Genomic DNA, 17,081 nt, shown 5'->3' on the forward strand with positions numbered 1-17,081 from the left:
CTCCTCAAAAGTGCACAGGAACCTGACTCCACATTTAGGACCCACTATGGCCTCTGTGACCTGTGAGAAGGAATCTAATATGGGAATTAGTAGAGTATGACTTATCCTTATGGATATCTTTGGTGACAATCACCACCTGACCCCTGAAAACCCATCTACCTGGGAGGCTCAGCACTCATGTCACCAAAAAAGCCCAGATCCTAGGGCCAGCATGGGCAGGAGGTGAAGAAAGTTTGTCTCTCGTGAACATCAGTTGCTGCTCCTAGCCTGACTCTATCCTCAGGAGACAATGTCGCCCCAGAAAGTGTGGGTGTCAATGGCTCTTCCCAGGCCAAGGCTGGGATACTGCTTAAGTTCCACAATGCACAGCAGTGCCCACTCTAGAGCTAAATGTTCTACAGCTAAAAGGGTTGGGTGCTCTGCTGGCCACGCCCCTCCCCAGTAGTGTTTAGTGCACTCTGAGTGGTGCTTCAAATGAGAGGGACTTCTTGAGGCTACTCCCGTGGAGAATGGCAGATTCATCAGAACAGGGCACAGGGTGAGTTCAGAGCACAGCTAGCTGGGAGGAATTTAGGGGTGTCAAGTCATGACTAAGACCAGATCCTGTGCTGACAGGCAGTTGAGCTGGAGAACTGGCATCCAAAGTGTGACTACCTGAATTCCTCTTAGACCAAAAGCCCTGGATCTGAGCTACTTTGGTGCATTCTCCTGAGCAGGATCCAGAGGCAGCTCAGAATCGGGGTTGTGCATGGACTTTGGTGCTGGCAGCAGGTGGCTTAGCCACAAAGTGCACAGCTTTCCCATCTGTGCCCACTCAAACTCCTCTGTCTCATTTTAGGTGTGTTTGGTATAGTTTTAGACAGGGTATCTTGTAGCAGCACAAACCTGCTTTAACCAACACTGTAAGGTAAAAGCAACCCTGAATTCAAGATCCTCCAACCCCTCTGTCCCAAGTCCTGGAATTAAGACCTCCAGCTGTCACCATTTTACTTCAGCATAGGATACATCTGTGTTAGAGTGAGCTTTGGAAATACTGGAGCTCCTTAGAATTCAGGTTTCCTTAATTCTTGACAGGAGTTTTGTGATGATGCTGATGAGAGAGTCAGGAGTTAACACTGGGAGAGGTAACAGTCATGGCAGCCCTGAGTGCGCAGTGAAAGTCAAGACAGAAGCCTGCTGATTAGCACCTGAGTGAAAGTGGGAGGATTCAGAGTTCAAGAACAGACTCAGTTACATACCTAAGACCATATTGCAACATTTTTGTTTCATTTTTGGCTTGTTTTCTTTGAGACAAGGTGTTAATATATAGCCCTGGCTGTCCTGGAACTCACAATGCCTCTACCTCCCAATGGATTGAATTAAAGGCATGTGCCAACATGCACTGCCACTAAATAATTTTTAATTAAACTTTCGGGCAAAATCCAGTAATCCCAGTGCTTAAGAGGCCGAGGCAGGGAGATATCTGTTTTCCTGACAAGTCTGGTCTACAGAGAGCATATCAGAACTGCCAGGGCCGAACAGAGAAACCCTGTCTCAAAAAATAAACAACAAAATGTGTTTTTTTTTTTAAAGAAAAGAGGACGGGGGGGGGGGTTGGGGATTTAGCTCAGTGGTAGAGCGCTTGCCTAGGAAGCACAAGGCCCTGGGTTCGGTCCCCAGCTCCGGAAAAAAAAAATAGGAACGATTTGTCAGAGAATTAGAGGCAGAGATCCAAAAGATATTGGGCAGTTCAGAGTCTAGCTTCTGAGATGAAACTGGACACCCTGGGGTTAGAGTAGGGATTCGCATCTTGGACTGGTAGACAGAGGGTGGCTTCAGGGATGGAAGGCTCAGTCAGTCATTAGTCAGGATTCTCAATCAAGAGGGTGTTGTAAGATCCAAAATGTGTGAGCAGTGTTCTGCATGAGACTAGAAGAACCCGCCCACTTATACAAAACAGCCAATGAAGAGTAATCACAAGCATACGTCTGGAGGTCCATGGAGAGGTTAACGTCCACCTTAGTGTGGATTATTCAGAGCACAGGTGGAGAGGAGTAGAAGAGCTGATGGTGGCTGAGGCAGGAGAGGAGTTCGGGTGTGAATTTGAGCCAGTAAAACGAAGCTTGGAGGTCGGGCAGAGCAATGAGAGGTCTAACAGCATAGCTGTTGAGATCCTTCAAATTAATTTGTCTTAAGAGCCTCATGCCATAGCCAAGGACAGGAATAGATCTGACTATTGAGTGGCTGGGCTCACATAGCCCAACAGGTTTGGCCTTGCCTCTGTGGGATTCCAAGTCTCTCCCTTTAGACACAGTCATGGTGAAGGTGTAGTAGTAAAGGTGCAGTTTGCTTTGCAATGCTTGGCTTATGGTGTTGAGTACTTCATGCTCCACAGAGCTAGGGAATGTCCTAGAAGCCAGGGAGGCTGAGCCATGAGGAAGACAGGTCTCTGGGAGAGAGAAATGATAACCAAAGTCACTAAGAACTTCCTGAATCACAGTGTCTGTTAACCATATATTTTATTTACTTATTTTATGTGCCTGAGTGTTTCACCTAATAAATGCTTGTGCACCATGTGGTATGTGTGGTGCCCGTGAAGTCCAGACTGATTCCCTAGAATTGCAATTACAGGTTAATAGGAGCCACCATGTGGCCACTGGGAACTGAACCTTGGTCTTCTGCTCTTAGCCACTAAACCAACCATCTCTTCAGCACCACCCCCCAATTGTATAGTCATTAAGATTTAACCATTTGGCCTTCAGTATTTGAATTAATACAGATGTGACAAGAGTTATAGTTAACATGGTGGTTCAGGTATAGACAGGCAGGCATCTCATTGTATACAAAATATGAATCCTTCCTTCCTTCCTTCCTTCCTTTCTTTCTTTCACTTCTTTCTTCCTTCCTTTCATTCTTCCTTTCTTTCTTTCTTTCTTTCTTTCTTTCTTTCTTTCTTTCTTTCTTTCTTTCTTTCTTTCTTTCTCTTTTTGTTTTACTCTTGGAGACAGTGTTGTTTTTTGTGTAGCTGACCTGGAATTAGCTCTGTAGAGGAAGCTGGCCTAGAATTCAGAAATCTGTCTGCCTCTGCCTCCAAGTGTTAGGATCAAAGGCCTGTGCCACCACCACCACACATCCTTCTGTTTAAAAAAAAATGTAGTCTTACAGGTCAGCATGAGTTTAGCACCGGTATAGACATTTTCCTAGGCCTCAGGAGTCTAGAGTTCATGAAGGATTTGCTGCCTTCCCCTTTAGCCTGGCTAACTATGAGAGCTGCACACACATGGGTGTTTGCTTCATTAGAGTCTGGAGGATGAGGGTCACAGGCTGAGGTAACTGTGTAGAGCAAAGGATGCCTGGTGAAGGTCAAGTGGGTAAAATGCTGAAATGCTAAGGGAAGAAGCCTATGGTAGGCGCCTCCTACACCTGAGACTTCCAACCCAGAAAAGCAGGGGGTAGAGAGTGAGGATGCAGAGTGCACACAGGTCAGGAAAAGGCCATGTTACTGAAGCCTCCATGTGTGGTGAGCAGGCTCTGGGGCACCATGAGGGACATCAGGAGCTTCTGCACTTTGTAGAATTACAGGGTTCCATGTTACCTCACATGCCCACGTTTTGCCCCCTACTGCAGGGAGAAGCCAACACCAGAAGCCTCCAGCTCCCAGCCCTGCTTTTGCCATGTAGGTTTATCCAGAAGAGCTTGGAAGTCCCTGGACCTGGAGTCTCAGGTGGTTGTGAGCCACCTGACCCTGTTGCTGGAGACTGAACTCAAGTCTTCTGCAAGAGCAGCAAAGACCCGTGCGCTGCCTGGCCCAGCCAGGGCTGTGAAATGGTGTTTATTTTCATCTGAACAAACCCAACAACAGTTTAGGTCCCTAGAAGCCACATGAACCTGGATGCAGTAGAGTCTGTCATCCAGCCCTTCCCACAGGGAGACAGGAGCCTAAAGTGGACAGTCTCTAGGATTAGGGGGAAGGGCTAGCCTAGCATACACAGCCATGGACGAGAGGTAGAAGGTGAGGACCTGTGCTCAGGTTGTCCCTGACCTTTACACAAGCACATGAGTACCTGTACTCACAGAAACGCCATACAGACATAGGTGAGAAAAGAAATAAAAACAAACAATATTGAAAATACAATATACTGGGGCTGGAGGGATGGCTCAGTGGTTAAGACCACTGACTGCTCTTCCAGGGGATCTGAGTTCAATTCCCAGGAACCACACATTGTGTCTCATAACCATTTCTACTCATATACTACCCTTTACTGTTGTGTCTGAAAACAGGGACAGCATACTCAGATGGACAAAATTAATAGTTTTTTAAAATCCTTTTCTTAAAAAAAAAAAACTCTTCTGTGACACATGATCATTGTGTGATTCCAAATGTTGCTAAGTCAGTACAGTCCTATTGCTACATGGTCACCAGTTGTGTTAGCCTTGGTAGTAGAATGGCACAGTTGAAAAGTTGCTGGTCACAGTGACCAGGCAGCCTAGAAAGCTAACCATGTGCAGAGAAGGCTGTGCTGTGTCCTAGTCCTCTACCCCATACTGCCCCTCATCTCTACGAACAGAGCAAAAAGAACAGATGAGGAATGTTCCAGGTCTCTTTCCTTTTTGATTGCCTTACTAACCTAGCCCTGTGCTACATGTAACCTTGTCACATCCTCTGTCCCATACCTAAGCCCTCATAACTGTCAGATAAGACAGGGATCTTGCTTTGGGGGGAAGCTCTGGTCCCTCTCTGTCCTAAGAGGCTCTGAGCCATCGCTGAAAGAGAGTCATCTGAGGATTGAGGGACGTCCATAGCCAGTGCTCTGACTTCCAGGAAGGTTTGAGGAAGGTGGTCCTCTTCCTGTGGTTCCTCTAGTAGGAACAGCCTACACTTGGGCCCAGCTCCCACTGTCAGAAAAAGGCGGGTGGCTCTGGTCTTTGCACAGCTCTCCAGCTGAATGAACAGTGCATCTCTCCTCTCTCTCTTTCAGGAAGTCTCCAGTCTCTGCTGTTCCCAAGACAAAGGAAAGGAAAGTGCTAAGTGAGTGTTCCCGGGATCCTTTAATACATTGTCTGCATTGTCTTCAGTAATGTTTCTGTTTAATTTTTTATCCCATGTGTATTGATCTCCTTGTAGGGGTGTGCATGCCAAAGCATGAGTGTTGAAGGTAGAGGAAAATCCATGGGAGTCACTTTATCCTACCGTGCGGGGTCCCAGGCTCTACTCTGGGTCATTGAGCTTCTTTACAAAGAGCTTTCATGCTGAATTTCTTGCTGGCTCTGATTCCAGGGAGAGCATCTCATAGAGCCCAGACTGGCAAGTAAACTACTGATCATCCTACCTCATGCATTGCCATCTACTTCATGAAAGGTTGAGTTATTGACATGAGGAACTGGGGATGGGCAGAGGTGCATGACAGAAGCTATCTCTGCTCAGTGGCATGCCTTTGGGGACAGATAGTTTTCATCACTTAGGTGTCATTTGAGTGCAGTGCTCCTCTGGAGAGAAGGAGTTTCTTTTGCCAGGGCATCAAGACAGGACTTGAAGGTGGAGGTCTGGAGGACAGGCTTGCATTCCTCTTCAGAAGCTGCAGTCCCCACTCAGGACAGTGCTTTAGCACAGGGTCACATATCCAGTTCTACCCTGAGACCTGCTGAGTCACATGCAGTTTGTGCTGAGAAGTAAACTGGGGTCTCCTGCAAGGGCAGTGAGTGCCTCTCAACCACTTACTCGTGCTTTCTTTAATTGTACACTCGAAGTGGGATGGGCATGACATATGTAGGGGTCAAACACAAATCAAGGGAGTTTTTTCTCTTTTTGTATTAGAGAGGGCCTGAGGATCAAACTCAAGACCTCAGGATTGACAGTGATGCCTGGACCTGGTGCGTTCAGGGTAGGGGATGAGGGTTTAGTCCTAGGGATGGAGCCCAGGACCTCACATACGCTAGGCAAGTGCCTAATCACTGAGGTACATCCCCAGCAGATGTTGGTTGCAAGAGAACTTGGGCCCTCACCATGCCAAAGGAGCACTCTATCACTTAGTGGCCCCAGCCTGGTAGTCTTGTTTGTAACCTCTGCTGTGTTTGCATGCTGCCTGAGCTTATTAATATAGCCACATCCTCAGGGTGACAAAAACTTCATGGAGACTCCCACTGTCAGATACCTTAAGACAGGTTTCAAAGAGAACAGGTAACCAGTGCAGAAGTCTCCCAGTGTTCGTGTGAAGTACATGGAATATAAGTCCTAGATGACAGAATGCTCAGAACACTGGTGTCCCCACTGTTGGAAGTAACCAGAACCACAGATCCCAGTCTTTCATCACACCTGAAGACCCCTAGCTGGCATGGTGGCACATACTTGTCATCCCAGCACTTGGGAGGCTTAGTCAGGAGAATCTCCTGAGAACAGGAGTAGGAGGACAGCCTGGTCAACCCATCAGGTGTTACCTGCAGGTCTAGTTCCAGACATAATCCTAGCATGCGGACAGCCCCAACCAGGCAGGGAAAGCATCATGGCACACCAGGAAGCCAGTAAGGCCCATGTTGCTTGACTCGGCAGGTACCTGTTAGCAATAAGGAATAGGGCTCAGAGTGCCCAGAGGCTGTGAGACTGAGGGTTTCAAGGACCCAGCAGCAGGCCAGATGGTCTCAGCCTGGACTCATACTGAAGAAGGAAGGAGCCCTGTGTCCTGGGCCAAAGCTGTTAGTAGCCCCATGACCTGGACTACTGGTGGCTGCTGGGGTCAGGAGCAGTGTCTTGGTGGGTCCTACTGTGGTGAGAGCAGCAGAGCTTCTGGAGGACAGAGAGGGAGCAAAACAGAACAGGAATCAAGTGTAGAGATCTTACAGTGTTTGTGTGAAGCAGAGCTAGGAAGTGGGTTGCAGGGGCAGGGGAGCAGCAGGCTGTGTCTGTAGAGATGAGTCAGCCCAAGGGCAGAGTTGTCAGAGCCCAGCAGCATGGGGTAGGAGAGTATCTCAGGGGAGGGGCTCCTGTCCTTCCAGGACAGTCTCCATCAGAGACTGAAGGGCTGGGCCTAGGAGGCGAGGGGAATTGGGGGTGAGGGAGAGAGTGGAGAGTTGTGGGAAAAGAATGACCCTAGGAGTGAAGCAGGGCCCCCAATGTGGGATGGCTGAGACCTGACAGAGTTGGATCTTGCTGATCCTACATTAGTCCAGGCCGGAGGGCCAAGCTCCAGCAGCCAGAAAGGAAGCCAAAGTGTCTGAGGAGGCCTGCATCAGATTGAGTCTCATGAGGGTCCCACCAGTGGCCAAGGCAGGATTTGTTGAAAGCAAGGTTGTGGGTATAATTGTTCTCACCTCAGAAGGGAATAGGTGGCCATGGCTCTCACAGGTACTGACGGTGCAGGGACAGGAGACCTATGGACTGACCTTACTGCCACAGGGCGGCTGAAGGCTCTTGCTGCCTTCAGTTTGTGGTTGTATTAACCTGGTAGCTTCATTTCTTGAGAAGCTTGGGTGGATGAGGTGTAGCAGATCAAGGTCCAGCTGAGAGGAGGAATCCAGAGTGTTCCGTGGTTGGCAAACAGGTTCTGAGATCTGGCCTGTGCACTCAGGCCAGTGTAACTGTTTGTCTTAGCTGCAGGCTCAACAGGGTTGAACTGACCCAGGATCAAACACCACATGTGCCCTGTGTTTTCCAAGCCTTCTCATGGTTGCAAGCTCTGGGCGAACTCACATGGACTTTTCCATCATTCCCTGAGCTCTAGGTGACTCGGATGGATCATGGAGATATCTCTAAGCCTATGCCAGCACAGCAGTGACATCATGGCAGTGTCCTCTAGGGTTCCAGGACTGGATTTTTTTTCTCTCTGCTGAAATAAGGAATAAGACATCCTACAAAACAAGGCCAAGTTTTCCTAGAGTTGAAGCCCAGAACACACAAGACTCCCCCAGGGATGGGCCCATCCAAGAAGGTGTGGGATGTTTTGTGGCTTAGGTTGTTTCACGGTGAGTGAGAAGTGTCTGAGACGCACACGTGTAGCTGCTTGGGAGCTGGGGAGGTCATGGGACCCCCTAGATCTGATTCTGCAGATGACTGTGAACATCCATGTGCTGGGATCTGAACTCTGGTCCTCAATCACTGAGCCATCCCACTGGCCCCTGGCTGTCCCTTCCTAGAATGTTTCTGTATTTCCTCCTACTTGATGCCTTGATGCTGGCTCCTAGCCCAATGGCCTATATACAAGATGAATTCTATAAATGTCTTATAAACACTAAGTATCCTGTGAAGGGTACTAGTGCCCTGTTCATAACAGGAATGCTGAGGAATCCAGTCTGCAACAAAGAGAAGGCTGGGTGCTTTTCCTGTCATTCAGCATGAAGGGCCAGTCATGTTTTCATTGTAGCGTCCTGGTTATGCTCTGGGTCTTCCTGGTGCAGCAGTCCTGTTCTGTGACAAATGATGTGTCTCCTGCACGAGGAAGAGTGGTCGAGTCACAGTACCTGCAATATGACAAGAAAACGAAAAAGGTGATGAAGTCCTTGACTCCCAGAACCACAGGAAGTGGGTTAGGTGGAGGGCAAGTAGGGAGACAGCTGAATCCTGAAGGACCCTGTTGGGACCTTTGCCAGGTGCCTCTGTGACATCCAGACTTGGACACAGGGATGAGTCTGGGTAGTCTAACATCAGCATATATCAGTCTCCATGGTCTACGGCCCCTGCACCTCCTCACTTCTCCTCTGGCTTTGGAGACCTCAATTTTGCCAAGCCTTTTCTTCAGGACCATCCCCTGGATCATCCAGGTGGCTCCTAAGAGACAGGCACTGACAGCAGACATTTGGTATGGATCACAGGTGAAATTGTCATGGGGCTTTGTGCCATCCTACACAGAATGCTGTGAAAGGCCCCACTTTGGTGGTGTTCACTTCTGGAATGTCCTGTGTGATAGTTTCAGCTGTGAATAACAAGGCTAGCAGTTTCTACTGCTGCCCACACAGGCCTCCAGCACCCTGAGAGCTGCAGTGCTCACCTAGAAGGGAAGCACATTCAGGACAGGGAGAGCCCTGAGGAGCTGAGTCAGCTTCCTGGTCATCCCTGCAGGGACACCTCACCACTGCAGTGTGTGGTCATCACTGCAGTGACACCTCACCCCTGCAGTGTGTGGTCATCCCTGCGGTGACACCTCACCCCTGCAGTGTGTGGTCATTCCCGCAGTGATGCCCCACCCCTGCAGTATGTGGTCATCCCTGCAGTGACGCCTCAGCCCTGCAGTGTGTGGTCATTCCTGCAGTGACGCCTCACCCCTGCAGGGTGGTGTCATTCCTGCAGTGACGCCTCACCCCTGCAGTGTGTGGTCATCCCCGCAGTGACAACTCACCCCTGCAGTGTGTTGTCATCCCTGCAGTGACACCTCACCCCTGCAGTGTGTGGTCATCCCTGCGGTGACACCTCACCCCTGCAGTGTGTGGTCAACCCTGCAGTCACACTTCACCCCTGCAGTGTGTGGTCATCACTGCAGTGACAACTCACCCCTGCAGTGTGTGGTCATCCCTGTGGTGACAACTCACCCCTGCAGTGTGTGGTCATCCCCGCAGTGATGCCTCACCCCTGCAGTGTGTGGTCATCCCTGTGGTGACGCCCCACCCCTGCAGTGTGTGGTCATCCCCGCAGTGATGCCCCACCCCTGCAGTGTGTGGTCATCCCCGCAGTGACTCCTCACCCCTGCAGTGTGTGGTTATCCCTGCGGTGACAACTCATCCCTGCAGTGTGTGATCATCCCGGCAGTGACTCTTCACCCCTGCAGTGTGTGGTTATCCCTGCGGTGACACCTCATCCCTGCAGTGTGTGATCATCCCGGCAGTGACACCTCACCCCTGCACTGTGTTGTCATCCCTGCAGTCACACTTCACCCCTGCAGTGTGTGGTCATCCCTGCAGTGACCCCTCACCCCTGCAGTGTGAGGTCATCCCTGCAGTGACACCTCACCCCTGCAGTGTGTGGTCATCACTGCAGTGACACCTCACCCCTGCAGTGTGTGGTCATCCCTGCAGGGACACCTCACCCCTGAAGTGTGTGGTCATCACTGCAGGGACACCTCACCCCTGCAGTGTGTGGTCATCCCTGAGGTGACACCTCACCCATGCAGTGTGTGGTCATCCCCTCAGTGATGCCCCACCCCTGCAGAGTGTGGTCATCCCTGCAGTGACACCTCACCCCTGCAGTGTGTGGTCATTCCTGCAGTGACACCTCACCCCTGCAGTGTGTGGTCATCCCTGCAGTGACACCTCACCCCTGCAGTGTGTGGTCATCCCTGCAGGGACACCTCACCCCTGAAGTGTGTGGTCATCACTGCAGTGACACCTCACCCCTGCAGTGTGTGGTCATTCCTGCAGTGACACCTCACCCCTGCAGTGTGTGGTCATCCCTGCAGTGACACCTCACCCCTGCAGTGTGTGGTCATCACTGCAGTGACACCTCACCCCTGCAGTGTGTGGTCATCCCTGCAGGGACACCTCACCCCTGAAGTGTGTGGTCATCACTGCAGTGACACCTCACCCCTGCAGTGTGTGGTAATCCCTGAGGTGACACCTTACCCCTGCAGTGTGTGGTCATCCCTGCGGTGACTCCTCACCCCTGCAGTGTGTGGTCATCCTTGCGGTGATACCTCAAGCCTGCAGTGTGTGGTCATTCCTGCAGTGACACCTCATCCCTGCAGTGTGTGGTCATCCCCTGAGTGACGCCTCACCCCTGCACTGTGTGGTTATCCCTGCAGTCTCACCTTACCCCTGCAGTGTGTGGTCATCCCTGCAGTGACACCTCACCCCTGCAGTGCAGACCTTTGGGCCTGTGGCCTTCAGGTTCCAGATTATCTGTTAAACTCAGTTCATAATCAGAATGTTTTGTGTTCAGCCTCTGCCTGGACTGTACTCCAAGAAGAGTTCAAGGGTTTCTGTGGCAACATCTAGCGATCAAGCCTTAGCAAAAGGATTCTCACATCACCCTGCAGGCAGAAATCCATAGTCATCCCTACTCCATTTAAGCTGCTGCTGAAGATGCCTTGAAGGCATAGGCACAGCGACCCCGTGTGTTCATACGTGATGTTTTCATTCAGGAACCATGATGCTGAGTCTTCTCCTAACCCAGCAGAGGGTCCCTGCATCAGGCTGGAGTTTTGAGTTTCTGTGTTGTCCTGATAACACCTGCTGTTTCCTCCTGGGTCAGAATGGATCTCAGAAGGTCTGGGCCAGACTCACTGGTTGAGGATTCTTGCAAGGCCTCATCTCCTATTCCTGAGGGAAGGTGTAGGTTAGGAGAACGCCTGGATTTGAAATTCAGTGCTTTCAGATTTCAGGATTGGATGAGGGGAACTCAGGGTGTGCATGTGTCCATGTGTCTGTATGCATGCACATGCAGGCCAGGGATGGACACCAGCAACCTTCCTCAGTCACCCTACGCCTCTCACACAAAGGAGCTCTCACACAGAAGCTGTGGTTCACAGATGAGGTTGCTCAGGCTTAGAGTCCCAGAGATTCTTCTGCTGTGCTTCAAAACTTTGAGAGAGAGAGAGAGAGAGAGAGAGAGAGAGAGAGAGAGAGAGAGAGAGAGAGAGAGATTCTACCAGCTTGTACAACCATGCATGCACATATGGATGCCAGAGGGAAATATCTGGTGTCTTCCTTTTTGAACAGGGTCCTAATCAACTATCAGGTCTCTATATCTTAATATCTAGCAGGGGTCCCAGCGTGAGCATAGCCAGGGAATACACATGCTTGGCTGTCAGGCAGGCAAGAGGCAGAGATCTTGTTCTATTTTTCATGGTTAATGCTCTTAGTGCCCTTAAGGGCCTGGCTGACACCTGCCTGGAGACTGCTGGATCTGATGCTGGCCTAGACAGCCAGGGCTATTGATGATGGATGTCCAAAGTGGCCCTCATTCTTGGCAAACTTCTCTCTTCTAGTCTAAATGTGCTTGGGTGTTTCATGCAAGGACTGGGTTTTAGTTTTCCTCTTCCATCCTGCTGCCTCCTTGTTTTCTCCAGCGGGTCACCTGCCCTAGTGATGAAAGAGAAGTGTGTGAACCACAGCACCACCCTCCCATGCTTCTGCTTGCTGGTCTGTGGTATCTGTTGATGTAGAACCGTTCCTGTGGCAGTCCTGTTGCTGCTTGTGAGTTTTGAGGATTTACGCCAGTGTAGTAATGTGCATAGTCATCCTGGGAAACACCACAGGAAGGTGATCCCCAGGTTTCAGCACACAGAAGCACAGGCCAGAAGAGATGCCCAGGTGTTGAAGGAGGTCCGGTAGATGTCCTGTTAGTTTCCTGTGTCTGATGCATGATTGTCCCTTGCTTAATAAAATGTATACACAAAACTCTTTAAGTGTCCCACTGACCTCTGAGAAAGAACATCAATGGGAAGATGGCTTTGAACTCTTAACTCCCTGTTCCTTTCCTCATAACAGGTTTCTGTAGCAACCAAAGGAGAGAAGCCACCTGAGGGAAGGAAGTCCAAGACAGTGCCTAGGAGCAGAAGTAGGGTCTGGCTGTAGAGGGGACAAGTAGCTGGGTATAGGGACTCTAGGATCAGAAAAGAGGCTGTCTGGCATCTCCCACAGCAACTAAGACTGTCACGAATAGTCATGCTCAAAGGCCAGTCTGATCCAGACTGTCCCTCATTTCCCAGGCGATTATAGATGGCGTCAGGTAGCAGTTGAAAACTGGCCATTATGGGGTCTCTGTAAGAAAGGGCGTGATTCAAGTGTTTATTAAGGTATCATGGCACCAAGAGTATATGAGGACATAGCCATATGTACACAGAACGACTTGCAGATCCAGAGAGCAGGGAGGGAATAGCCAGGAGCTCCTGCTTGCTGCTGCCTTAGGGGTTCTACAGAAATCCCAGTGGCACTTGGGAAGTGGAGGCAATGTCAATTAGGGATTGTGGCCACATGGGGAGACTGAGACCAGCCATGTGCTGTGGCATCAGAACACTGACCAGCGATGACAAAATGGAACATAAAACACTGGTTGCTCAGCTTTGATACTGCTGACTGCTGACTTGGCCAGGGGCCATCCGGTTCACCAAAGGCTCAGCCAACAGTTGTCTCTCCACTCACCAAAAGTCAAAGAGTGGCCCAGCTCCACAACCAAATGTGTGCCCACATTGCAATGGCTCCGGTACTGTTTCACCTCAGCTGCGGAGATCTCAGGATCCATGAGTGTCCAGCAAGCACACACCCGAAAGAGACAGTCTTAATGGTCGTAGGCAGCACTGAGGGTGGTGAGCCTCTGCCTCATGGCTCAATGGCCCTGACCTTGGCATTGTTTGGGCACAAGAGAGCAAAGTGATGGGGACAGACAACCTGCAGTCTACCATGCTGGAAGGGCATGACTAACACTGATTGATCACATCCATGTGACTACTGAAGCTTTTCCTGCTCTCTGTAGTGGTGACCTTACAGAAACCATGCACACCCGGGTTAGACAGTATTAAAGTAGCCACCATTTCAGGGTTCCCTGCAAGGTGCCATGGGACAGTAGTAGCATGAGTCTGCATGTATCTCGACAGTTTTCACTAGGTATCAAACACACACACACACACACAAACACACACATACATACACACACTTTACTGACATGGTGCACATTCTTTGCACACAGAAGAAAGTGAGTAGTAGTGAAAACACACCAATCATGGAATTGATGGAGGGAGCTGTGGGCGGAAGCTGGGGCTTAGAGTTACTTAAAGGCCCTGTGCAGGATCTCCTTCTGTTGGAGGAGAAACTTCAAGTGCAATGTGGTTCTTTATTTTCTTTCTCTAAAGCACAGAGGGCTAGGGTGGATCACAGGGCTTTGAGCATGTTCGGCAAGTACAGTCACACTGAATTAAATCCTAGGGCTGGAACCCTATTAATCTTCTACAGAATTACAGAGCAGCCTGGATGAAGACTCTCAGCTGAAAAGGTGGACATCTCAAGGCAGGCACTGGACAATGGCTGACAGACTTGACTGAAGACTGGAAATGTTTTGCTATCTCACAGGAAAAGAAGGCCCCTCCCACTACACTGTACTCTAAGGACAGTTTATTCAGGTTAGGATGACATGAACTATTGTCTCATGTGACAGATGTCAGCACAAAGTATCCAAGGTATTGTATGCCAATGGTATCATCAACAGAACAAAGCACACAGTGTCATGAAGACATAAATCATGAGTTTGTGTAGCAAGACCCAGGCCTCTTCCAGGTTCTTAGATAGTAACTGAGAACCTCAAACACAGTAGTGATGTGATAGTGTGGTGTGAATCTAGTTACAACTAGCTTCTATTGTGACACAGATGACTCTTTTTGTGTCATGGTCAGCTTATAATGAATGACTAGACCTAAGCATGAGAGTAACCAAATACTACATTGCTTCTCTAGCTGCTGAGCTTTTAAAAGCCCTGGGGTGACAGCAAGCTTTTGTGGACATACTGGATTGGTCCTTCTGTACTTTAACTCTCTGAGTCTCCTCCACTCTCAGCAAGTTAGATCAATTCCACAAATTGGAAATCAGTCACCTAGAAAAAATACATTCTCAATACGATCCCAGATTGGCCATGGAAAAAGGGTAGCTTGAACTGTCCCACCTAGGTTCTGGGCTTGCACAGGCCTGCTCTCCAAAAGAAACCTGTGTTCACAGCTGCTGGCTACATTCACTATGGATGCTCTGGAGGTTCCTTCCTAAACTGCTTAGATTAAAATAATTTTCTTGCTAACAATCAAAAAACTGATTATGCCAATCTGGCCTACAAGAAGCTAGTTTCTATTCTGTATTTTATCAGATGTGTATAATACATATGGTCATCATAGATATTAGGTGAAAGATCTGCTCTAATATGGACACTAAGTGATGCTGGAGGATGATCCTGACCCACAATGAGCAGTAGGGACACCAGAGCCCTGTAGGGATGCCTGACAACCTAACACGTTGAGCACGCACAGCTCAGTAAGTTACCTGTGAGTACACATCTCCTGAGATCTCTCTAATTGTAGGTGATCCTGTCCACCTAACACAGCACCTCATGTGGAATAACAAAAGCCACCTGCAGGAGCTGTGGTGATGAGTCACAGGTTAGAGCATCTGTTGCTCTCTCAGAAGAAGCACATGGACCCTAATAATTGGGTAAAGCATGTCAGTGATTACATCACAAAGTGTGTGTCTGAGACACAGCCACATTATCCAAACAAAAGACACTGTCACACTGGGTTCCCCTTGGTGACTTTGAATTCACTTATTAGCCCAGGATCCATGGAACATGCAGAGATCCATGTGTAGCTGTCAGTTCTAGGTCCACAGGAAGGGACAGAACCCTTGAGTAAGAATGATGGTCTTAAGAGTCAAGAGATTGAATTCAATTTTTATTCATAAAGAATACATTTTTACAACAAAACAGGATTAAAATGAATAAAAATATTTAAAAATATTTGAAAGTAAAAATAGTAACAAGAACATATAAATATGAAACAACAAAAAGAAAACTTCAATTAAAATCATAACAAAAATATTTCTAAAAGCATATTCTTAACGAACATTTAGAAGCACAGACGTATTGCTGTTTCTCCTCTAGCACACATAATGAAAGGTGGTCCCCCAAGTTGTCTCTCAAGTGCTGTTTTCTGAGAAGAAAGTAAGACCTCAATCAGTCAGGCTGGCTTGGTATATAAATTTAGGGTCTCTAAGAAATGACAAATTAACTCAGAGGATGAATACTCATCCAAAAAATGTTGTTACCATTCAGGATGTTGGTCATCAGGGACTCCTGAGAAAGCAACTTATTCTTCAGGAAGCTCTCTTACTGGGGTGTGTCCAATTCCAGCTCTCTTGCACTTTCTGAGACCTGGGAGAGGAAGGCAGTTTTTCAGACACTGATCTGGTGGGGAAATGCAAGGCAGCTGTCGGAAGGCTGCCTTCTACCACCTCAGTTCTATTGGACAGTCGACATGGACATTTTAAGTGATATCATTGTTGCTAACTCTGTGGGCAGGGCAAAATCTCCAGAGAGCCTCACAGTAATGTGGGCTGCCAATATGGGACCCAGACTTATACCAGTGCAAACCAAGAACAGGTCAATGGCAAGAGACCTCATCTGGTTGCAGGAAGAAAGGAGATGTCCATATGTCACCAAGGTTAAAGCTAATGACAAGTACTAATTTGACATTTGCACTTGGTTCTTATCCCAAAGGTGCTTCCTACACAAGAGGTCACATGACCACAGAGTGTCATTTGTCAAAGAACCAAGAAATTTTTCAAAACTCTACAGAGCATCCAATCTATCACGTGGATATGCAATAATGAGGTATGTTATTCATCTCTCACCATTTCTAGATTGCAGCTTCAAAAAGAGCAGCAAAATATGCTTGATCAATAATTCAGTTTCTGAAAAGTGGTTAACTTCCTAGAATACTTGTGCATAGGCAGAGCAATGAACAATTCCATTACATGAGGTGGTTGGCTGTTTGTGAGTGTAAATTAGTAAAGTGGTAGGAAAAAGCAAAGATGTATCAAATTGGCAAATTTTATCAGATATTGTTAAGCTAACACAGCTGCTCGTCCCTACCTGATAATGCTGGTTCTGGCCGTTGATGGTCTTTATCTTTCTTGTTGAAGTCAACCAAATATTTCTGGTTCAGTGCACAATCAAGATGTACCTCCTTGCTCTCCTGCTTCAGTGGGACCAACTTCTTCCTACATGTGTTCTCCATCAGGAGCTGGCTGAGCAGGTTTCTGGAAATACAGTCTGCATAGTAAGATCATGCTGGCCCTTTCTCCCATTCCTACTCCCAAGTCCCACTAACTCTACCAGGTCCCAGATACCCATGAAGACTTAATAAAATGCATCTTGATACATATAAGGCTGCTGCACAAACCATAAACAGTTAATTCAGGGAAGAATAAATTGTTTGCTTGGCCTGACACCAATTAGTGTCCACACCTCTGAGAAAGAACATGGATCTACAACTATCCATGAAAGCCCAATGCATGGGGCCAACATCAATTAGTACTGGGCCAACACCCTCAAAGGAGGTCAGTAGAACCAAGAGAAGGTCATGCTAACCATTTGGTCCACCCACTGAGTGTTGTAAAACCTGGTATGACTCCAGAGGTCCAGGTCAGCC

At 48.5% G+C, this 17,081-nt stretch overlaps 1 protein-coding gene across 2 annotated transcripts in view; it reads right to left on the bottom strand.

Annotated features, from left to right (window-relative positions):
• Positions 1-15,312: 15,312 nt before the first annotated feature.
• LOC147997877 (disks large homolog 5-like) overlaps positions 15,313-17,081 on the bottom strand; it is a 42,619-nt gene continuing 40,850 nt past the window's right edge. The window contains exons 5-7 of one of the 2 annotated variants that reach the window (XM_087601464.1): positions 16,523-16,689; positions 15,697-15,802; positions 15,313-15,581 (exon numbers count right to left, since the gene is read on the bottom strand). In XM_087601464.1, the coding sequence (XP_087457590.1) occupies positions 15,738-15,802; positions 16,523-16,689 (232 nt within the window). In that variant the 3' untranslated portion in view covers positions 15,313-15,581; positions 15,697-15,737. The remainder of the gene's footprint in view (positions 15,582-15,696; positions 15,803-16,522; positions 16,690-17,081) is intronic. The other variant, XM_087601465.1, reaches the window with a different exon arrangement.

This window comes from Rattus norvegicus, unplaced genomic scaffold (genome assembly GCF_021556685.1).
Source record: "Rattus norvegicus strain SHRSP/BbbUtx unplaced genomic scaffold, alternate assembly SHRSP_T2T haplotype2-0000026, whole genome shotgun sequence".
In the NCBI taxonomy this organism is placed as follows: Eukaryota; Metazoa; Chordata; class Mammalia; order Rodentia; family Muridae; genus Rattus; species Rattus norvegicus.